Source organism: Dama dama, chromosome 19 (genome assembly GCF_033118175.1).
Source record: "Dama dama isolate Ldn47 chromosome 19, ASM3311817v1, whole genome shotgun sequence".
Classification (NCBI taxonomy): Eukaryota; Metazoa; Chordata; class Mammalia; order Artiodactyla; family Cervidae; genus Dama; species Dama dama.
In genome coordinates, this window is record NC_083699.1 from 12,407,394 (window position 1) to 12,431,603 (window position 24,210).

General features: G+C 36.1%; 1 protein-coding gene across 5 annotated transcripts in view; it reads left to right on the plus strand.

The window, feature by feature from the left end:
- RSRC1 (arginine and serine rich coiled-coil 1) overlaps window positions 1–24,210 on the plus strand; it is a 402,069-nt gene that overhangs the window by 305,460 nt on the left and 72,399 nt on the right. For 3 of the 5 annotated variants that reach the window (XM_061168207.1, XM_061168208.1, XM_061168211.1), the window contains one exon: window positions 17,811–17,879. The exons of the other annotated variants lie outside the window; for them this stretch is intronic. In XM_061168207.1, the coding sequence (XP_061024190.1) occupies window positions 17,811–17,879 (69 nt within the window). The remainder of the gene's footprint in view (window positions 1–17,810; window positions 17,880–24,210) is intronic. 5 annotated transcript variants of the gene reach the window in all.

A 24,210-nucleotide genomic window follows, 5' to 3' on the forward strand; every position in this document is an offset into this window, starting at 1 on the left:
CAGTATGTGTTATACAGGGAAACTTCTAAAGCATATAAGCCTAAATATTGAATCATATCCTAAATGAATTTTTTGGTAAGAGAAGGATTCACTCTTAATTTGTAGCTTGTTTATGTATATGTGTGTAGACATAAATAAGTATATATCAAATTCATATACTCTTGAAATTAGAATTTTTGAGGTTGTGCCACATTTTATACTTGAGATAATAATACTCATATTACTAGAATGAAATATGCTAATTAATGTGGTTTTCTGAGACACTGTTAAAACTCTTAAATATCCATTTTTGTCATGGCTGTTCATAAAATATTTAAGTGACATGAACAGAATTAAAATTTTAATACATTGCTATTCCTCAGAGTCATTATTTTACACATTAATTTTCAGTTTAGTTTAATAAAAAGTAATTTAGGTACTAACAATCTGTGCCTTAGACTACACTATACTAAAATCAGTAAGATATCTGACTTCAAGGAGTTGGCTGTCTAACTTAGAAGAAAGACACATGTCCAACTGGCTGTACTTGCAGAAATGAATGCAGTCCTTTCAGACCTAAGAGGAGGAATTAGTATTAGCTAGGTTAGGAGGCTAAAGGGGAATGGAGGAAGTCACAAGACAGTTGAACAATTTATATTTTAGAATACTGTGAATGTAAAGCAAATATACAGCTAAATTTGTAGGAGAGGACAAATACAGCTAAATTTGTTCTTAGAGGAATGTATCTAAGAACACTAAATATACACACATATATGTACATATTCTCTTTTTCAGTTTTAATAGACCCATTTTATATCCTATACAATTTCTCAGAAATATCAGAGAAACCAAATTACATGTACTTAATTCATATTTCTTTAAATGAGATTTTGTGACGAAGAAAGGCTTTACTTTCTGAAAACTTGTAAAGTGGTTAAAAATGTATAAATTACATTATGAATATACATTATGAACCTTAATTTTCCAGTGAACTAACTGAGGCACGCAGAAGCTAAGATGCGTGTCTTGGTCTCATAGCTAGTAACTGAGTAGAGGCAGAATGCAGACGCGGTCTGGCTTCAGAATCCATCGCTATGCCCCTCTGCTGGACAACTCCCAGCTACTCACTGTGTCCTGGTTTCAGCCATTACACAACAGATAATGGTGTTGAAGGTATCATATTCTAATAAATGTCTTTCAGCCTTTTAACATATCTAAAAAGCTTTTGGTTGGGAATCTGATGCAATATATTATTATACCAGATTCTTAGAGTAGTGTGTTGTTATATGTAACCAGACATCAGTATAAATACTTGCTATTTTGAAGCTATAAATAACTTTAGTTATTGTAGCTAATTGGTTTACTTTTTTGAAAAATTGAAAATAGTCTGACAAAAGTTTAATTTAGTAAACATTCATTGGCACTGAGCTGAATTTTGAGGATGCTAAGGTGAATAAGAAACAAATTCATTAAACACATGATTACAGTATAATGTGATTAATGCCAAAATAGAGGTACTACCAGAGCAACTAACTCAGTCTATTGTTAGGAAGGGATTCTTGTAAAATGTAGCATTTAAAAAGTGAGTAAAACAACCCTCCAAGCCTAGGGTACCAAAAAAAAAAAAAAAATGCAATAGCAACAACCCACAGAATTGTAAGAGTGTGATATATTTAATGAATTGAATAAGTTCTTATTGTTTGGAGGAAAAGCATATGGGATGAAGTGGTGACAGACTGGGAAATAAAGACTGGGACCACTTAGTGAAGGGTGCTGTAGGTCATACTAAGGAAAATGAGGTTTTCTGACCATTTTTTGAGAGCACATTCTAGGGAAGATGATAGCTTCCACTGAGCCTATGTTGCAGGCTTTTCCACATCAGATGCCCTCAGAAAAGTGGTCTGAATGTCCTTGCTTGGCTTCCAGTCCTCGGGGCATCTGAGACAAGGAAAAGCAACTGGTGAACAAACCAAAATTATTCAAGACTTAAGTTTTCATCATTCAGCCACTCTCTGTAACTCTCTCAATTTCTGTGCTTCTCTAAATTGGGTATGAGGTATATTTTCATCTCTTAGTTTCTTGGCAGTCTTCATTAAGTCATATATTTATTGAGCATCTACTGTATAGCAGTATATTGAGTACTGTGGGTCAAGTAATGAACTAGAGAAGGAAAGTCCATTCAAAATATTTTTGAAGATCTACAATCTTAGAAATAACAGAAGAAAAAGAAGAAAATTTCCCCATAGGTTGTCCACATGGCAGTTCTTTCATGTCTTGCTCTAAACAGAAGAGAAGGATTGGTAATATTATCTATATCTTGCTGATGGGAATTCTCAAGCACTTCTTCAAATTTACTTAATAGGACAGTGGTTTCATTGACATAAGAATGTGGCTTCTTGAATTCTGATTCAGCCCTTCACTGGGATGCTTCGATCTTTCAGTAAAGATAAGCTTTCCATTTATAGATCATTTTGCTTTGTTTGATTCCTATGTTTACTTCATTAAGTTGTTAAGTCCCTTCCTCAGAATACACTGTGTTGATAAGTGATTTGCATCAAGTTAGTATGTCTGGTTTGTGTGAATCTGATAACATAGTCTCAAAATATATAAAGCAAATATTGGCACAATTACAAAGATAAACTTTGAACCTTGCCATCATTGATAGGAGATAAACTTAACGAAACAACAACTAATAGATTTGCTTGCTCTAATAAACCCATATGAGACTTCAAGAGTTAGGAAATATTTTTTTTTTCAAGTGCTGATTAAACATTTTTTAAATTGACCATATGTGAGTTAGGAAAGTAAACGTAAACATGTATCAAAAATTTTCATATATGTTACATTCTTTGATGAGAAAGAAATTAAATTAGACCTGAGTATAAATAACACCAAATAGCATGCAATTTTAAAAGCATTATTTTAAGTAATTCTTAGGTCCACCAAAAAATAAATTACATTTGGGATAAAATGAATTTAAAGTTTTCTAAATAAAAATTAATAATATATTGAGACTTGTTTAAATGCAAAAAATCTCAGGCTAGGAATCTGTTTTAACAACTTTTCAAGTGATGCTTATACATGCTAAAGTTTCTCACTATGTTAAATAAAATTGAAGTAACTTAACAACACCCTTATGGCAGAAAGCGAAGAAGAACTGAAGAGCCTCTTGAATAAAGTGGAAGAGGAGAGTGAAAAAGTTGGCTTAAAGCTCAACATTCAGAAAAATAAGATCATGGCATCTGGTCCCATCACTTCATGGCAAATAGATGGGGAAGCAGTGACAAACTTTATTTTTGGGGGCTCCAAAATCACTGCAGATGGTGACTGCAGCCATGAAATTAAAAAACGCTTACTCCTTGGAAGAAAAGCTATGACCAACCTAGACAGCATATTAAAAGTATAGACATTACTTTACCAACAAACGTCCGTCTAGTCAAAGCTATGGTTTTTCCAGTAGTCATGTATGGATGTGAGAGTTGGACTATAAAAAAAAAGCTGAGTGCCAAAGAATTGATGCTTTTGAACTGTGGTGTTGGAGAAGACTCTTGAGAGTCCCTCAGACTGCAGGGAGATCCAACCAGTCCATCCTAAAGGAAATCAGTCCTAAATATTCATTGGAAGGACTGATGCTGAAGGTGAAACTCCAGTACTTTGGTCACCTGATGTGAAGAACCGACTCATTGGAAAAGACTCTGATGCTGGGAAAGATTGAAGACAGGAGGAAAAGGGGACAACCGAGGATGAGATGGTTGGATGTCATTACTGACGCAATGGACATGAGTTTAAGTAGGCTACAGGAGTTGATGATGGACAGGGAAGCCTGGCGTGCTACAGTCCATGGGGTCGCAAAGAGTTGGACACGACTGAGCCACTGAACTAAATGCCTACTTGAAAATGCATGCATGCATGCTCTGTTGCCTCAGTCATGTCCGACTCTTTGCAGCCCTATAGACTACAGCCCACTGGGCTCCTCTGTCCATGGGATTCTCCAGGCAAGAATGCTGGGGTGGGTTTCCAGGCCCTCCTCCAAGGGATCTTCCTGACCCCAGGGATCGAACCCACATCTCTCATATCTCCTGCCTTGGCAGAGGGACTCTTTACCACTAGCGCCACCTGGGAAGCTGCCTAATTGAAAATATCTAGCAACAACAGCAAAAGTATCTAGCAACAAAAAAATCGGAGAAGGCAATAGCACCCCACTCCAGTACTGAATTTGACTGAATATTGGTATAGATCATGACTGTAATTTTTAAGGGATATGGTTTTCTTTCCTTGTTTCTTCTATCTTAAACTGTGCTGCTGTTGTTTAATTCACCTATCATGTGAGAGAAAAGAATATGCCTCTTCATTAATAGGCTGATGAAGATTATGCATTGGTCCAGTTTACATTTCACCCTGGAGAGTAAATGCAAGAGTTTCGTTATGTGCCTAATTTTTATAGATCTGGGCAGTAGAAATCTCAGAGGCTGTTCCAAAACCAGGTCACACCTCCAGGGTGCTTCCAACAAAGTTTGTCGTCCAACAAAATTTGTCGTCCAACAAAATCTGTTTTGTTAATTCTGAATTGAACTTGTGGTATTCTTTAGCATTACAGGGGCTCCTCAATTAGTAGGGCAGCCATACAACCCCCTCTAACAGAATATGGTTTATATAAGTGCGTTTAAAACATGCTTTTAACAGGATAAATCAGGACATGGCATAAAACTCCTTTGGGGAAAATTTGTGGACTCAGCAGTGATAGTGTGCATTTTATCAGAGATGTTAGCATTTTTAGTATAGAGATGTATGTATTACAGCACTGAAATCCAGCTTTTGCCCTCACACTTAAATGATGAGTCTCTCAAGTTGAGGCAACCAAAATCATGGCATGCACTTAAATATTGAGCATTTCGTATTCCTGAAAGAAAACAGTCAACTTCAAAATATTTATTAATAGTACAGCAATTTCACCCTAAATTATTTGCTTTCATACTTTTGTACAATTTCATTGCATTCATGACCCTTCTGACTTAATAATTTAACTAAAAAAGAACAAGACTATCCTTTATTAAGCAACACTAGTAGGATTAGATTTGTTTTAGATAAGTTATTTCCATACTGTTTTTACAAAGTCCTTATAGAGTAATGAAAAGAAGAACATACAGACCTGTTTTAATTCTTGACTCACCTATTTATCAGGATTGTAACCTTTAGCAACTTATTCAGCCTCTTTGAAACTTTTTGAAAATTCTGTGAAATAGCTATATCTGAAAATACTAGCATAGTGTCTGACATAGGGTAGGCTTGCCTAAGTTTTTGTTTCCCTTAAGAATTGAAGCCATGAAAACAAGTGATATAAATGAAAATATATATAATTATATTTTAAAAAACACCCTTTGTAATGTAAGAGTAAAGTAAAAATTAGGAAAAGAAATAATGGGATTATTTTTTTGATATGAAAACTATTGCATCTCATCATTGATTTCTGACATGTACAGTTAAGCATTGCCATTTCTGGACTTTGATCTTTATTTTTAAAGGATCACTTCTGTTAGTTACTCTTTAAAAATATATACTGGTAGGATATCTGAAGTTACTCAAAAGAATAGGCATTACAAATCAATTAGCAAGTCTTGGATATAATTTGTCTCAAATGGAATAATTCGATTGCTCCCAACCCCAGAGTTTTTCTGAAATGCTGAAACATCTTTCTTGGAATGGGAGTTATAATGGTGGCCCGCTGACTTCAAACTGACATCCAGTTGATGGATGTGTGATAAGTCAAAGAAACCAGAATGATAAGTTATTTTTATTTTCCCTATCAGCATTCTGTAAAAAAGAAAAAAAAAATCTAGTGCTGCTTTTCTTTGAGAGACTGGACATCACAGCAGTTCTGTATCCCCATTTTGTTATTGGACTGTTTTCAATTTTTAAAAACTTGTCCTTAAGATTTTAGTAAATGACATTTGAACTACCCTGGCTAGGCAGTTTATTCAGGTTGCAGAATGGGAAGTTGTGTGAACATCAGACATCAGCGCAACTGGAGAAGAGATGTATAAGCCCAGCAGAAGGCTGTAGGACTTCACACATTACAACACAAACTGTTTAAAATAAAACTCTCCTTGTACATCTTAATATCCATAATTTTTCACCATCACCACCATGTATTACTATTACTGTTTTCACAACTTGTAGAAGTAAATATAAATGATCTTTTGAGTTATTATATAACTTAAAGTATGAGGTGTTAAAGAATCATTTCTAGACTTCAGGATAATTATGCTCTGGAAGTCATAGTTCTGTCTCCAAATATTCAAATGGGAGGTTTTTTTGAAAAAGAAAAAAATATTAAATGATAAAGCACTCCTATGCCTCAAAACTGGAGTTAGGGAAAATTTAAAATAAGTTGATGAAAGCATTAGACTAGATTAGCATTTCCTGAAATATGTTCTTTGTTTATTTATATTACAGGAAAAGAATCATTCTTTAGTAAAATAAAGTTGGGGAAACACAGGCTAAACTATGTTAAACAGATGTTTCAACCTCTAAAATATCTCAGAGCTTTTAATTTGTTGATGAGCACTGTAGCTTTCCAGGAGGAGAGGTTCAGTACTGTGTCTAGTCTAAGGTCCAATGTTGTGAAACCTTATTTAAATGAGGAATTGTGAGAAGTTAGTATGCCATGGAACATACCATGTGTCATCTTGAAGACTCCGTCTAGCTTCAGACATTGATGATTTTCTGAGAATATGGATCACATGTGATTTGTACTGTTACTTCATTCTTGACTTGTGGTTATTTTAAATTGATAGAGTCTTCCCGGCAGTGGACAGCACCCTTTATGGACATAGTCATATGTCCATTCATGACTTTCCGACTTAATAATTTAACTTAAAAAGAACAAGCTATCCTTTATTAAGCAGTACTGGTAGGATTAGATTTGTTTTAGGTAACTAATTTCTGGTCAGATGTCCCTCCTTGGATCCTTTGACAGCATACCTCCTGGCTTTCTACTACTGTTTAGTCCAAGGCCCATCTGAACTGGATTGTAACCATAAAATGAAACATAAAATATAATTGAGCTGGTTCATTTAGATTTCATGAACCAAATGATATTGTCCTGTCCTCCTAACTAAGTTATCCTACAATAGGCAGCCCAAGTATCACCTCTTCCTGGAAGTCTTCCTCGATCATATCCTCTTTGTTACTTCCAGAGTACCTGTACACAGGTGTGTGTGTTTGGTTTTATTTTTCCCTGTCTTAATTTAAACTTCTTTATTTCTCAGTCTTCAGCACTTAGCTCAATGACTAGGGTACAGTATTCTGCTGGAGAATTTTCTCTGTCATCTATTTTATCTTTTTTGTAAATCTGGACACTTGAAGGAGCTAATGAAAAAAACCTGCTTGTAAGGTGATCTAGCAAAAATTAGTATTTTTAGAGCATTTACTAATGTTGAAAGATGGCTTTTTTTTGCAATAGCTATGCAATAATTACAATTTCATGTTTGTAAAATAGTTTTTCAGTTGTAGTCACTATTGACCCTGATGCTACTTGAGGCAGATTCAGAATAATCATTTCAAATATGGGAAATGACTCAACGTTTTTACATGGACACTTTTTTTGTTGTTCTAAGCCATGCAAGACAGTATGTCTGTCTCTGTCACCATTTGAATTGGAAATGTTTGTCTTGAGTCTATTTATTTACTTTTGGCTGCACTGGGTCTTCATTTCTATGTGTGGGTTTTCCCTGGTTGTGGCACATGGGGGCTACTCCAGTTGCAGTGTGGTGGCTCCTCGTTGTGGAGCACCGGCTCGGCTGTCCCCCTGCTTGTGGGCTCCTCCTGGGCCAGAGACTGAACCTGTGTTCCCTGCACTGGCACGTGGGTTCTTAACCACTGGGCCACCAGAGAAGTCCCTGGCAGTATTTACTAATGGTACAACTTGGTAAGGAATAAGAACTTATAATTAATGAATCTCTTTTCTATGATGTGTGTGCAAAGGAGGCAGAGGCACTGCAAAAGCTAGTATTATAACCATAATTATATAAGCCTTTTAAATATGCAGAAGCAGCAGCTGTTTTCATTTGTAAATCTATAAATGAATTTGATAGTATTAACTAGTGAGTTTTTAGATTATTTTACTGTGTTGTGGTCTAGATAAGTACAAAAACTAGAGGTAAAACCCAGCAAAAACATCTGAGGAAACATTGAAGATAACAGCCTATTAGGATTCTTTTAACATTACATTTTTATATTATAATTTTTCTCTCTGAAAGTCATTCTTAACCACTTCTTATCTAATACAAATATACTATGGTCTAAATATCTTTTTCTTTTGTCATGTTTAAGTTCCTATTTCTAGACTTTTAGAAACCTCTGGGGGTTGCTGTTTTCAAATATGTGAAGAAGAATAAGGTTTTTGCAAGTGTGGTATTACTAGTAAGATCATTTCCTTGAATTCAAAACTTTCGTCCTCTTCAACCAAGTTGTTAGATTTATAATTATTTATTTTAAGGTATATATGCCACCCTTGATCCAAAACTAATATAATTTGGCACATAAACTTATAAACTTCTTCTTATGAAGCACCAACCACCACCATTTTTAAAAGCTAATGATTAAATGTTGTTTTTTTCCTACTAAGAATGATACTTTTTTCCTACCAAGGCATTAAAAATATAAAAAATAGTAGTTCTTGCTAACAGATGAGCTGATATATTTGAAAATCTATTTCAGCATTTACATCTTTGTACCTCTTCCAACAGACACTTATTATCACTCTCCCCTTTCTGTCAGACCTAGAAAGAGACCCTGGAACAGCCGAACTAAACTTTACCATCACCTGGTTTTTCTTCTCTAGGTTAAAATGAAAACTGCCTTAACCATCAACAGGGGAAATTAAATTCTAAATGTAAATATCACTTTTCACTCTTTGCTAATTGTCTCTCTCACAGACACATAGCATGAAAATTAGTAATGCGTTTCCTCAGCTGTTTCTTACTTAGAGCCATCGTTTACTGCAGTGACACAAAAATTTGTGAAACACAAGAGACATAAGAATTATTGAAAAATGGTACTATATAACACTTTGGAATCAGAATCATACTTAATAGATAGAACTAATCACTGTATCACTTTAGAAGAGCTACTGTATTTTGGTAGAAAGACATGTGGATGGAATCTCAGAATTATTGAAATTTGCTCCAGCCTCAAATGCTTGTGAGATTTAACATAGTACTATGAGGAGAAACTCTCTAGATATATTTTTTTAACCACCTTAAATATATGAAACAAATAAGGCAAACAAATACTAATGGTTATTACGAAGCAAGAGGCCTCTTCAAATTTTGCATGTGATTTTGAATAAACTATATTCAGATAAACGTTTCTCCATAGACAATTTCTCCATAAACAGTAAACAGCATGGAAGCAGTTCATTATTCTCTAATTTTGGTTACTTTGCTTCAAGGCAAATGAAGAAGTAAGAAATAGACTTTTAAAAAGCATTTAACTAGCATTTACAAGCTCTGAATCTTAGTCATTCTGACCTTTGGCTAGTTATTTAACATTCTTGGACCTTTTATTTCTTCATTAATAAAATATGTATAATAATAACTTACCTAGATAAAATACCTTACTGTACATAGAATTTGGGGAGAAATGACACTTAATTGTTTGTTTACATCATGTCTCTTTTACTCACTTTTTTGGTAAGCATATGAAAATGTTTGAAGTGAGTAAATATGTGCCACGGTAAATGTAGTGGAAATAAAAAAATATTTGAAAACTTTCTCTAATGTGTGTGGATAGCTAATTCAGAAAATTCTATATACATGTGAAGGATGGGATGGACAATGCCAGATATAATACTAGTATCCTGATTATAAACCACCGTGTTTTACATTAGGTACTTAAAATATTTTGACATGGCCGTGTCTTGGTCATTTTCTTACCGTTAGTGTAAGAAGCACCAGAAATTATTTTAAACTGAAATAAGCAGGAAAATACATTTTGCTAGATGTTTTTATTTACAGTTCATTAGAACATTTCTCTCTGGCTTCCAAAACTGACAGTAGAACATCACAAAATTTCACTATCTTGAGAAAATAATTTTTTTCACTTTGTAGACGGAATATTAGGGTACAGAGATCAAATTGCCACATCCATTGGATCCTAGAAAAAGAAAGAGAATTCCAGAAAAACATCTACTTCTGCTTAATTGACTATGCTAAAGTCTTTGACTGTGTGGATCACAACAAACTGTGGAAAGTTCTTAAAGAGATAGGAACACCAGACCACCTTACCTACCTCCTGAGAAACCTGAATGCAAGTCAAGAAGCAACAGTTAGAAGCGGACATGGAACTGTGGACTGGTTCAGAACTGGAAAAGGAGTGCATCAAGGCTGTATATGTTGTCACCCTGCTTATTTAACTTATATGTAGAGTATATAATGCAAAATGCCAGGCTGGATGAAGCACAAGCTGGAATCAAGATTGCAGGAAGAAAGATCAACAACCGCAGGTATGCAAATACCACCACCCTTATAGCAGAAAGTGAAGAGGAACTAAGGAACCTCTATAAGAAGGTAAAGGATGAGAGTGGAAAAGCTGGCTTAAAGTCAACATTCAAAAATGAAGATCATGGCATCCGGTCCTATCACTTCATGACAAATAGATGGGAGAAGTGGAGTGACAGACTTTATTTTCTGGGGCTGCAAAATCACTGCTGTCTGTGACTGCAGCCATGAAATTAAAAGATGCTTGCTCCTTAGAAGAAAAGCGATAACAAACCTAGACAGTGTTTAAGAATAGAGACATCACTTTGCTGACAAAGTCCATAGTGTCAGAGCTATGCTTTTTCCAGTAGTCATATATAGATGTGAGTTCAGTTCAGTTCAGTCACTCAGTCATGTCTGACTGTTTGCGACCCCATGGACTGCAACACGCCAGGCCTCCCTGTCCATCACCAACTCCCGGAGCCTACTCAAACTCATGTCCATTGAACTGGTGATGCCATCCAACCATCTCATCCTCTTCTCCTCCCGCCTTCAATCTTTCCCAGAATCAGGGTCTTTTCAAATGACTCAGTTCTTCGCATCAGGTGGCCAAGTACTGGAGTTTCAGCTTCAGCATCAGTCTTTCCAGTGAATATTCAGGACTGATTTCCTTTAGGATGGACTGGTTGGATCTCCTTGAGTCCAAGGGACTCTCAAGAGTCTTCTCCAACACCACAGTTCAAAAGCATCAATTCTTTGGTGCTCAGCTTTCTTTATAGTCCAACTCTTACATCCATACATGACCACTGGAAAAACCATAGTTTTGACTAGATGGACCTTTTTTGGTAAAGTAATGTCTCTGGTTTTTAATATGCTTTCTACATTGCTCATAACTTTTCTTCCAAGCAGTAAGCATCTTTTAATTTCAGGGCTGCAATCACCATCTGCAGTGATTTTGGACCCCCAAAAAAATAAAGTCTGTCACTGTTTCCACTGTTCCCCATCTAATTGCCATGAAGTGATGGGACCAGATGCCATGATCTTAGTTTTCTGAATGTTGAGTTTCAAGCCAACTTTTTCACTTTCCTCTTTCACTTTCATCAAGAAGCTCTTTAGTTCTTCTTCACTTTCTGCCCATAGGGGTTGTATCATCTGCATATCTGAGGTTATTGGTATTTCTCCTGGCTATCTTGATTTTAGCTTGTGCCTCATCCAGCCCAGCGTTTCTCATGATGTACTCTGCATATAAATTAAATAAGCAGGGTGACAATATACAGCATTTACGTACTCCTTTCCCTATTTGGAACCAGTCTTGTTGCATGTCCAGTTCTAACTGTTGCTTCCTGACCTACACACAGATTTCTCAAGAGGCAGGTCAGGTGGTCTGGTATTCCCACCTCTTTCAGAATTTTCCACAGCTGATTGTGATCCACACAGTCAAAGGCTTTGGCATAGTCAATAAAGCAGAAGTAGATGTTTTCCTGGAACTCTCTTGCTTTTTCGATGATCCAGCGGATGTTGGCAATTTGATCTCTGGTTCCTCTGCCTTTTCTAAATCCAGCTTCAACATCTGGAAGTTCACGGTTCATGTACTATTGAAGCCTGGCTTAGAGAATTTTGAGCATTACTTTACTAGCATGTGAGATGAGTGCAATTCTGTGGTAGTTTGAGCATTCTTTGGCATTGCCTTTCTTTGGGAGTGGAATGAAAACAGACCTTTTCCAGTCTGTGGCCACTGCTGAGTTTTCCAAATTTGCTGGCATATTGAGGTCAACGCTTTCACAGCATCATCTTCAGGATTTGAAATAGCTCAACAGGAATTCCATCACCTCCACTAGCTTTGTTCGTAGTGATGCTTCCTAAGGCCCACTTGACTTCGCATTCCAAGATTTCTGGCTCTAAGTGAGTGATCACACCATCGTGATTATCTGGGTCGTGAAGATCTTTTTTGTACAGTTCTTCCATGTATTCTTGCCACCTCTTCTTGATATCTTCTGCTTCTGTTAGGTCCCTACCATTTCTGTCCTTTATCGAGCCCATCTTTGCATGAAATGTTCCCTTGGTATCTGTAGTTTTCTTGAAGAGATCTCTAGTCTTTCCCATTCTGTTGTTTTCCTCTATTTCTTTGCATTGATCGCTAAGGAAGACTTTCTTATCTTTCCTTGCTATTCTTTGGAACTCTGCATTTAAATAGGTATATCTTTCCTTTTCTCCTTTGCCTTTCGCTTCTCATCTTTTCATAGTTATTTGTAAGCAGATGTGAGAGTTGGACCATAAAGAAGGCTAAACACCAAAGAATTGACTCTTCCAAACTGTGGTGCTAGAGAAGACTCTTGAGAATCCCTGGGACAGCAAGGAGATCAAACCAGTCAATCCTAAAGAAAATCAATCCTCAATATTCATTGGAAGTACTGATGCTGAAGCTGAAGCTCCAGGACTTTGGCCACCTGATGCAAAGAGCCGACTCATTGGAAAAGACCTTGATATTGGGAAAGATTGAAGGTGGGAGGAGAATGGGATGACAGAGGACGAGATGGTTGGATGACATCACCGACTCAATGGACATGAGTTTGAATAAACTCAGGGAGTTGGTGATGGACAGAGAGGCCTGGTGTGCTGCAGTCCATGGGGATCACAAAGAGTTGGACGTGACTTACCGACTAAACAACAGCAAATGTAATAAAAGGCACACCTGTTGGATTTGGGTAGAAACTCTGCTCTGCCACGTTGAAGCTTAGGCTAGTAAATTAAATGTTTTCCATGCATACTCCTGTCCTCTTTTTATTCATTTGCAAGTATATTCATGTTCTTTGTTTTGTTCAGTAAATGGGATCATGTCTTCAAAAGAGAAAGAGATTAGGAGAGCACTGCTCCTTGCAGAAATTTGGTGACGAAATCTCTTTTATCTTGTGGTTGTCCTTCCACTGGTCCTCTGTTCAGCCAATGGATAGGGCAAGAGATTGAGGATTGTATGAGAGTTTTTTATGGGCCAGGTATGGAAACATGATACACTTCCACTTATACTCACATTTCATTGGCTTGAATGAAAGTAAATTCTCCAAGAAAGATTAGAAAAATGTAGTCTGCATAAAGTCTTATGAAGAAGGATTTCTGTCACACTTTGTGCGCTGCACTCAAAGAGAAGACTATTTTCTCTCCTGTAGGAATAAAGTGTTGTTCATTCCGTTAAGGAAGGTAGTGAAGTGCCTGAGAAGAAAGTAGAGAGCAATTAGATCCATTTGAAGACAAGCAGTATTAATCAGGGAAGGATTCACAGAAGAGGGTGACATTTGAACTAAAACTGGTAAGATTTTCTCAACGAGAAAATGAGGTGAGCACCCCAGCAAGAACAAGGCATGGTAATACAAACAAAACGCAGCGTGGTCCCACAACGCCATGCATCCTTGAAGTGGTGAAAGAGAACTGGTGAATGATGAGCTTCCCTGGGTCCAGTGGTTAAGACTTCGCACTTCCACTGCAGGGAACATAGTTTCAATCCTTAGGGAACTAAGTGTCAGCGAAGAGAAGGGGAAAAAAAAAAATGGTGAATGATAAGGCTAGAAAGTTCATTGAGATCAAACTGTGAAAGTCCTTAGATGGCATGCTAAGAGGATTGGATTTACATTCATATGCACAACAGGGTACCTTCAGAGGTAGTGTGATATGATTGTATTTAGAATGCTAGATTTATTTATTTTGTAATTATTGAGTATTTTATGTTCTAGATATCACTGTGCTTGCTGCTGGAGATGCATAAAAGGAACACATTCCTTGCTCTGGTGATAATATAAAGAGTTCATTAGACGGACAGTATTAAAAGTACATAGATGAAATAGGAGCTCCTTTTTTATTCGGTGTAACAAGAGATGAGGCCTAACTGTGAATATTGGTAATGAAAATGCAAAGGACTGGATGAATTCTGGAGTTAATCCATGGAGTGGAATCTGATGGAACTCCTGGTCAGTCTGTACTGCATGAGGATATGATTTGGAGGATAGTGGCACAAAGGTTTCTAATCTGAGAGAGAAAACAGCAGATACCAAGGAAAGAGGATCAATTTTGAGAGAAAGATTATGAGTTCAGTTTTGGACACAGTTTTGAAATATCTATGTGGAAGTATTCAGGAAATAGTTGGGAAAAATGTTCTGATTGTCTGAAAAGAGGCCAGAACTAGAGTTATGACAAACACATAGATTACATGTTAGACGACCCACAAGGCGGCTTAACAACAGAACTCCAAGAAATGAAAGGTGGGTAAAAGAGACAGCATCCGGAAAAGGCTGACAAAGCATTGTTAGAATTAGGAAAGCATTTTAATAAATATGTGGTTGGTTAGCTGTTTAAAAAAAGATGTAGAGATGATGACAGGATAAAGCTGAAATAACCATTAGATTTGGCTATGATAGAGTTTGGAGGGACCATCACAAAAGCTTTGGGGCAAAAATCTAACAGGAACAAGAAAAGGCAGTAACTTGGTTGACAGAAGAGTAAATATTGTATAGGATTTGTGAGACTTGAATGTATTTATAGTCTGAGGATAGAGAAGAGTGAGTTTGAACCTTGAGAAGCAGAAAGAACCCTAAAGGATACAGAAAGGAATAGTTTCTAAAGCATAAGTGGATGGATTTACTTTTTGAAACAAGGCAAAAAGAAGAGATAAGGAATGATGCACATAAAAATTTAGAGGTGAATGGGAGTGAAGCTGATACAATATAAGGGAGTCAGGGGAGCTGGTGTGAGATTATTGGCACTTCCGGTGGAGAAAGCTTAGTAAACTGTAGGAAACAAGAACAGAAATCAGCTGTGGATACTGATAAGAATGAGCAACGTGGAAGGATCCAGATAATTTCTAAATCGTTATAGTCAATAACATTTATATACCATTTTGTAGTGAGCTTATATGGCAAAAGTAAAAATGGTCAGATGTGTTGGTAGCAGCTTAGCACAGCAACAAAGGAATCAGGGAAATGAGATATGTTTATAAATGTGGAATTGAAATGATAATCTTGGAGTTCAGGTTGGGTAGGGAAGGAAGCAAAAAAAGGAGGGCACCCATAGCCTGAGGAGTTTGGAAGAGCCAAGACATTGGAAGTTATGTGCAAGGCTAGTGAAAGATATAAGTACTTTTGGTAAATGCTCTGCTGTAAAATCCAAAAGGACTGATCATTAGTTATAAGAATAGATCATACCACTTACCAGTTGTTCTTTGGTATCAAATTTTGTGGTTCAGCCACCACAAAATGTGCCACCTTTACAGAATATTAGAAATCTCAGGATAAACTAAGTCATGTCTTGAATGACCATATATTCTTCCCTCTTCACATATAAACAATAATACCATAAAGCAGTGAGAAAGGAAAAAAATAATTTGGAATTACTTCCAAATTCCCTTAGTAATCGAGGAGGAGTTTGATCTTAATGACTCAGTTTGAATAAATAAATTTTATTCGAGTTCATTGATATCCTTTGTAGAGAACATATCTGTATTGATTGTTGATAAAAATTTTCAAATGTGCTTTTAATATTTTTCCATAATTCAAAGTTTTTTTTTTTAATTATACACACAAACACTTGCTTTGGAATCTTGATTGACATCGTGAAGCTCAATTACATAAAATATTTAACCACAGCACAACAGCCATTTGCAGTTTAAAGAAAACCATATAAAACAATATTCCAATGAATTGCCCAACAAATCAGTAAGAAAGGACAAACCAGCCTAGTGAAATAGATAAATCAGATTTAGGCAGGGTGGTTTATTGAATTTAAATTGTGCCCAGTTGGCCCAAGAGCTATATATAAGCAATCCATCTTACGTTGTTAATGGAGGTTCTTGAAATCCACCTGATGTTTGCATTATTAAATTTCAGTCTAATGAGCTCTGCTAATACATATTGAAGATGGTTGTAAGGAGTAGAATGTGAATCTGAGCGGGATAATTTGAAAGAAACATAAGCTGAGCATTTTACATGACTCAAGGGGTATATCTACAATTACACATATAACCAAAATTGAATTTAAATGGAATTTCTATTATCCTTGTCCTTCTACCAGGGAGAATAAAGTGTAAATGAAGTAAAAGTCTTTAGAGTTACTGGTGGTTTGTTTTTATTATCTAATTTAATAGATTCTTGCAATGATACAGAGTGGCATAAAAGTTTTAATATTTCATGACTTTAAATGCAGTCTAAGTATGTATTAAAGCTTGTAAATGGAAACAGATGTCTGTGTAATTGGATATAGCACTCCACAACACCACTATATAAGTTTTATATTTTAAGAAAGTGTCAGTGTTGACAGTGAGAAAAATCAAACTTTTGAAGAAAAATAGTTAAGTATGTGCTGTGTATTTTCTTTAAATTACTCTTTAAGCCAGGTTTTATACTTCAAAAGGATATGTTGATTTTGCATAGGAAAAATATATGCAGCAAAAAATTGAAAAGTAAGTGTGTTTAATTTTTAAATCACAGTTTACATTGCTGTTATCATTATAATAAAGACTCATCCAAAGTTTAATGCTGGCACAGTTTGATTTCTTTTTCTTTTGATGAGGCAATACTTTTTTTAACTTAATATTTCATCAACTATAATGCTATTAGAGACTTATTTTCACTTAGTTCACTCATCAGGCAGTAAGCTGGCAATAAAGGAGAATCGCTCCTTTGAGACGTTAATGCTTTGGAATAAATGATGTGCTGGAACAGAAATTTAATTAATTTACAGAGTATATTGATAGTCCCTTGTTACTGTGCTGTATATTTTTAATCTTCTCTAACATCTGTAGTAAAGTGTTTGAAAACCCCTGCAGTTGAGCAACTAGTAGATAATTAAGTAATAAGGGAAGAGGTTTCTAGAGGGAAAAAGATTCTTTTTACCAAATGCTGTCATAACATGAATAAAGAACTGCTACTATGATATGCAGTGAAAAAAGTAATATGCTACCTAATTTGATACTGTTCCAAAGATATGGCAAGCTTCTTATATTTAAAATGTGGATTGTAGCTTAACTCTTCTCCAAAGTTTAAAACAGATAACATTTCACTGACAAGTCAGATGACTTTTAATGACCAACAGTTTTTCCCAGTTTTTATGCCATCATTAGACACATGTTGCTTAAATTCATTTTCTTTCTGATGCAGAGATTATGTTGAACTAAGCCTCTAAGATTCTAAATAAATATTGTAAATAATCTGAATAAAGATTGTAAAAGGTATATTTCAGATTTTCAGCCATTTTTTTCCTTCTGGCTACTGCACAAAAAATATGTAATGAATTTATTTCTCCTTCTCCCAGTATTTTCATTCACAATGTAGGCATAAAATAAACACAGAAATTTTACTGTTTTTGTTTCAGCGAAAGCTGATGAAGCATTGAAAGCCAAAGAAAGAAATGAAGAAGAAGCAAAGAGAAGAAAGGAAGAAGGTAAAGACATGTATTCATTTTGTTTCAAAGCAGTCACAGTGAAGAGTCACTATCTGGCGTGATTCTCTGAATAAAGCATAAAACATCGTTAAGTGCTTTAAGGGGTACCTCCTGCTACTTTACAAACCTAAACTATGACACAATATTACACGATATTCAGTGTCTTGGACACTGATGTTTGCTAGTGTAAGGTTAGTTTAGAAGCATCCTAGTGATAAGCATCTGGGGAAAGAGGGAAGATACAAAGTCATACAGCGGAACTGGTGTGAGTTTCTTCCAACTTTTATCTTAAGTCATCAAAATCAGTCATAAAAATGGATTGATCTTATGGGTACATTTTGAAATATTTTACCAGTGATGAAGAAGAGTCTCCTTGCCAATAAGATTTTAAATAAAAATGCTCTTAAGATGGAACAATAAATTAGGAAATGTCAGAAATGTCAGTTATAATTCAGATTAAGAAATTCATAATAATTTTTGTAGATTATTTCCTTGAATAGCATTGAAGCCACCCCCTAAAAATACTACACACAGAAATCTAACACATTTTTATCTCCCCTAACAAACTGTGTTTATCCTTCAGTTTGCTGTGATGCATGTGAGTGAAAATTGTACATTTTTCTTTCTCAGAGGCTTTATATATACTGTCGTAAATCGCAGTGCTTAAAGCAAGATCCAGGCAACTCTTTCTCAGTCAGTTAAGTTGATGATCCACTTGGACTGGTAATCATATCACTCTGTTGGCTAATTAGCAGAGTAACTAATTCTTCTGTGAGCTTTCAAGGAGTTGAAGCCTGATAATGTGTTCCAAAATATTGTCTTTGAGTCAGTTCAGTTCAGTTGCTCAGTCATGTCCGACTCTTTGTGACCCCATGAATGGCAGCACGCCAGGCCTCCCTGTCCATCACCGACTCCCAGAGTCCACCCAAACCCATGTCCATTGAGTCGGTGATGCCATCTAACCATCTCATCCTTTGTCGTCCCCTTCTCCTGACCTCAATCTTTCCCAGCTATTGTCTTTGAGTGCTACTACTGTCTAAATCTGAAAATTGAGAATTTTTCACAATGCCTTCCTTTTACTATGACAACCACAAAAAGTTTACACCTCGAACTTAAAATTAGAAGCTGAGACCTTATAGAACCTAAAATGTTTTAGTATGATGATGTAGAATTCTTAAAGCACCATTCCATCAGAACCAAGCCCTCAAAACAGGGGGAAAAAAAAAAACCAAACTGTAGATTCAAGTGACAGAACCCTACAAATAAGTAGATTCAAACTAAATGTGTATCCAGAGTTCCTACCTTGACTCCTGTAGGTCCTGACTTTATGCTCTTGTCCTAGATCAACTAATTTTATGGGTGTATTGAAAAAAATGAATGAATTCTGCTGGTAAAAATCCTCATTAGAATTCTCTTCTTTTGGCTTTCTTAAATGCACATTTTGGTTTTGTTCATGGAAACAGTCTGATTTCAGTTATGCTTATGGTCATATGTAGTACAAATAGATATAATACTAAATGTAAAATAGTCTAAGCAAACTGTAATATTTCAGTACTGCTGTGTTATGTGGTATTCTGATCAATGTAACTAATTAATGACATAATAGCCCTTATAAAACATTGTGGTGCTATAATTTACAAGTGTGGCACTTATTATCAACCAACACAGTAAATATATATTGCAATAGTTATTAGTCTAATTCCATTAATTCAAATCTTAATTGGAGTCATAACCAGTTGAAAGCAGATGACATTGATATGGTAACCACGGATATTGAAATTGTTGGGTGATTTATTGTTATGAAAAAATATATAATATGAATGCTTCCTCTAGTAACTGCTTCTTCTGGAAGCTTTCAAGGAATTGAAGCCTGATAATGTGTTCCAAAATACTGCCTTTAAATGCTGAAAGAAACTTTTTAAAATTTAAGAGCCCCTTGTGGACACGATGACAATTGATATTTTTAATAGTCTGTCCTTTTTTTTTTTTTTTTTTCATTAAATTAGCTCTAAACATCTTTTAAAAGATTTTTTTAAGAATATGCGGATGGAAATTTGCTGTCTGACTCAGGGAATTCAAACCAGGGCTCGATAACAACCTAGAGGGATGGGATGAGGAGGGAGGTGGGAGAGAGGTTTAAGAGGGAGGGAACAGAGGCATACCTGTGGCTGATTCATGTTGATGTATGGCAGAGACCAACACAATACTATGAAGCAATTATCCTTCAATTAAAAATAAATAAATTTAGTTAGAAGAATTTAAGTAACTATAGATACTTGAAGGTAATATTGTAATTCTTTTGAAGATATGTTTTCACTTTGATTTTCACTAAGTCAGTTGACCTTGCGGAGAAGGCAATGGCAACCCACTCCAGTGTTCTTGCCTGGAGTATCCCACGGACGGGGGACTGTGGTGGGCTGCCGTCTCTGGGGTCGCACAGAGTCAGACACGACTGAGGCGACTTAGCAGCAGCAGCAGCAGCAGCTGACCTTGCACTTAGCCTTTCCCATTTCAATACCGGCGAATTGTTAGAAAAGCACCTCTCTCCATTTATAGCTGTTTTAATTAGCATCTTTATAGGCCTGTCATTCTAACCAGAGTATAAATTCTAGGATTGTAGAGGATTTAGTATCCACAGTGCTTAACATGTAGTAGACACAGTTTCTTAATTACTGCATAAATGAATGAATGACCAGTTTACCTTTCCTTCTTTTAAATCCATGCTTAAGTAACTTATCCTGAGCTTGAAGTTGATTCCAAATAACATCATGGAAAGTGTAATCTAACCGTTAGGTCTTTACACTAAGACAGGCCTTCACTCAGACAATTTCTCTAAAGAGTTACAACTAATCAAAAAAAAATCAATGAATTTCAAAATACTATCAATATTTGCTAGTATGGACTTGCCAAGTTTTTACCTGAGCTAACTGAATTTTCTGTGTATCCAAACAAAATGTGGGGAAATTATTACCACAGATGTTGAAGAAAAATTCTACTGGTAAGGCAACCTATATGACGCTAATGTTAAAAGATTAAAGGTGTGTTTCATTCAGTATGTTTCCTTTGCCTGTATTTTGTGAATGGAAGTAAATTATTAGCCAGATTTTTGCTGTTGTTAGTTTCCAGAATTTTTTTCTTCCGGGTTGTCTAGATACTTGAATGCTATCAAGTTAAACTTCCCTGAAAATGATTAATGCATAAGCTACGTTTATTTTATTTCATATAATTAGTCCAGCTGCAAATTGAAACCTGAGATGCATCTGTATATGTATGTGTGTATATTTCTGCATCTGAAAGAATAATAATCTTTTATTTCTAACCCATAAGCCGCTAATAATTCAGTCTATCACATCACTTACACAGTTCATCCCTTAATTTCTCAGCATGCTGATATGCAGCACATGGTTGAAAGCATTCTTAAAATGTAGATAAATGTGATCCGCCCAGCTCCCTTTATCCATTCTCTGTCATCTCAAAAAATGATTGTATTAGCATAGCAAGATTTGTGCCTTGCAAATACATTCTGACTATTGTGCAGTCCTTTTCTTTGAGTGTTCTTAAATCAATATCATAATTATGTTTGCAAGTACTGTATCCAAGATGAAAGTCAGGCTACTCACCGAAACTTGTCCAGGGTAACTACTTTGTCTTCCACTCTTTAAACAGTGAGACCCCATTTAAACTGCCCTTTGTGGTCCTTACACAGCCCAGTTGGTTTTCTATGTATTAAATATCACTGTATATTTACATAAACTCTCTTTTTTTTTTAACTATTTACTCTCCAACTCTTTCCATTTTTGTTAAATTATATAAAGGTTACATTACTTCATTCAGCAATAAATTTGGCTTTATAGTTTCCTTCTTTAAAAATAAGCACTTTTTTTCTAATTCTGTATTATATTTTAGGAAAAATGAAATCTTTCAGTTCAGTTTTCCTTCTTATTCTTTGACCTAATAAATGTTTGACTTTCTTTTTCTCTCTCTGTATTTGAAAATGTTTTGACTAATATATACTTAAAAATCATTTCAACTTTTCTCCTTTTGATTTCTTTCTGTATTATTGAATGCTTGAATATAACTGCTCAGGTTTTCTGTATTTTACCTTTAGTATGCACTTAAGGGTTCTAATTATGTTTTAAATCCATTTATAAGCATTATTGTTTTTCTGTGCATTTTGATTTCTAACATGAATTTCTTATTTATGGCATAAGTATGAGTGCATGCACACTGAGTCCCTTCAGTCATGTCCGACTCCTTGCGACCCAATGGACTGTAGCCCACCAGGTTCCTCTGTCCATGGGATTCTCCAGACAAGAATTCTAGAGTGGTTTGCCCTGCCCTTCTCCAGGGGATCTTCCCAGTCCAGAGACTGAACCCATGTCTATTATGTCTTCTGCATTGCAGGCGGGTTCTTTACCCACTGAGCCAACTGGGAGGCCTGGCATAAGTATATTGATTTTTAAATTGCACCTCCTGCCCCCCTTCCATGTGTTTATTCAAAATAACTCTATCCATTTGTTAGTTTTCTACTTAAAATATTTGTGTTGTTAGGCAACCCATTCTAAATTATTTGTGGAAATGGTAGATAGTGATAATACAAGCATAATATTAAGTAATTCAAGTGAAGACTTAGAAGAATCCTCAATTCTCATTTGTGTAAGTTGAAATCCATCAAACCTTTTCCATGTCTACTTGACAAAAAGTAAAATAGATTAGCCTTAATTTCTTCTTTTCTGTTGTTGTTAATTCTTTAGCAAAGCTGGGGGTAGAAAGTACTAGTAATGCAAAAGAAAAAAGGGGGTGCTGGGCAATGTTCATATACTTTACATGTTTTCACTCTCTTAATCCTTATGAACTCTGTGTGGTTTGTGCTATCATCCCCATATTGTAGGGAGGATAGGAAACTAAGGCTTAATAACTTGCTCTATGGCTAGTAAGTAGTGAAAACAGTGCACAAACCCATTCCCCCTCTTTAAACATCCTGCATCCTTACAAGCAGTGTTCAAATATAGTCTGATTTAAATTGCTCGCCCTCTACCTTTGCCTTCTTCTCTCTATCTCACCCTCTAACTCTTAAGTGCTTGTTTACTGGTTTTTGTGTGTCCTCAAATAGATCTGTACCCATTTTATGTTCCTCATTTGGGTTTCTGGGACCCCAGGAGGTGCAGCTCTCCAGTTAGAGGCACGATTTCTCAAGGCATCTATGTACTTTTCCCACAGTCTCTACTTGCTTTTCTCCCCAGTGACTGGCTGGTCAGTGGGAAACACTCGTTTGTCAAGTCAACAGCATCCTTGAGAGCCTGGACCCAGAGCCAAGCCTCCTTTCTCTCAGAGGTCCTGGCTCCCCCATGCTCTGAGGTCCCTGGCACGAAGCGCACCTGATACCATATCGCGCCACATCCCGAGAGAACTGTTACAATCCCTCTTTCCCTCCACGGTGGCTCCTTGCCGAAGACCAGAAAGATGAACGTTTGGGGCTCTGAGGCACCCTTTATTCCTTCTGGACACCCGTTATAAGAAGGTTGGAGTGAAGTTAGAAGGGTGAACAGGCACAAGGATATATCATTTAGCAGTCAGTTTTTATACAGTTGGCATGCTGACATAAGTAGGTTAAGTAGAAATAAGGATTGTCCTTCTAGCTCTCTCCTGAATTGGCTGCACATTGTAATAATACATAGTATGATTCTCTTCTTAGGTGCAAAGAAGAATTTGAAAGTTTGCCAGCCCCACACCCATCTTACTTTATTAGATAGTTCCATTCCAAGATTTTAAATATCCCTTTTTTTTTCTTTATTAATTCAATTAAACTTTGCAATAATGTAACATAGTAACAAGGAGTCATTCAAGAAGTGAATCTTATGTGATGTGTACTATGAGAAAGAAGCTCTGTTATGTTCAACTCTGTACAGTCCATGGAATTCTCCAGGCCAGAATACTGGAGTGGGTAGCCTTTTCCTTCTCCAGGGGATCTTCCCAACCCAAGGTGAACCCAGGTCTCCTGCATTGCAGGTGGATTCTTTACCAGCTGAGCCACAAGGGAAGACCAAGAACACCAGAGTGGGTAGCCTGTACATTTCCAGGAGATTTTCCCGAGTTATGAATCGAACTGGGGTCTCCTGCACTGCAGACTTTACTGGCTGAGATATCAGGAGAGATTAGGCAGTAAATATAAAATCTCAAAGACAATTAAACAACACTAGAATATAATATTCAGAAAGATATACTGTTGAAATAAAAAATTTTCGCTCTAAAATTGCCCTCATTTTGACCAAATATAGACCAAATATAATGAAATTAATATTGTTTTAAATAAGCTTGGCCTGATTATTGA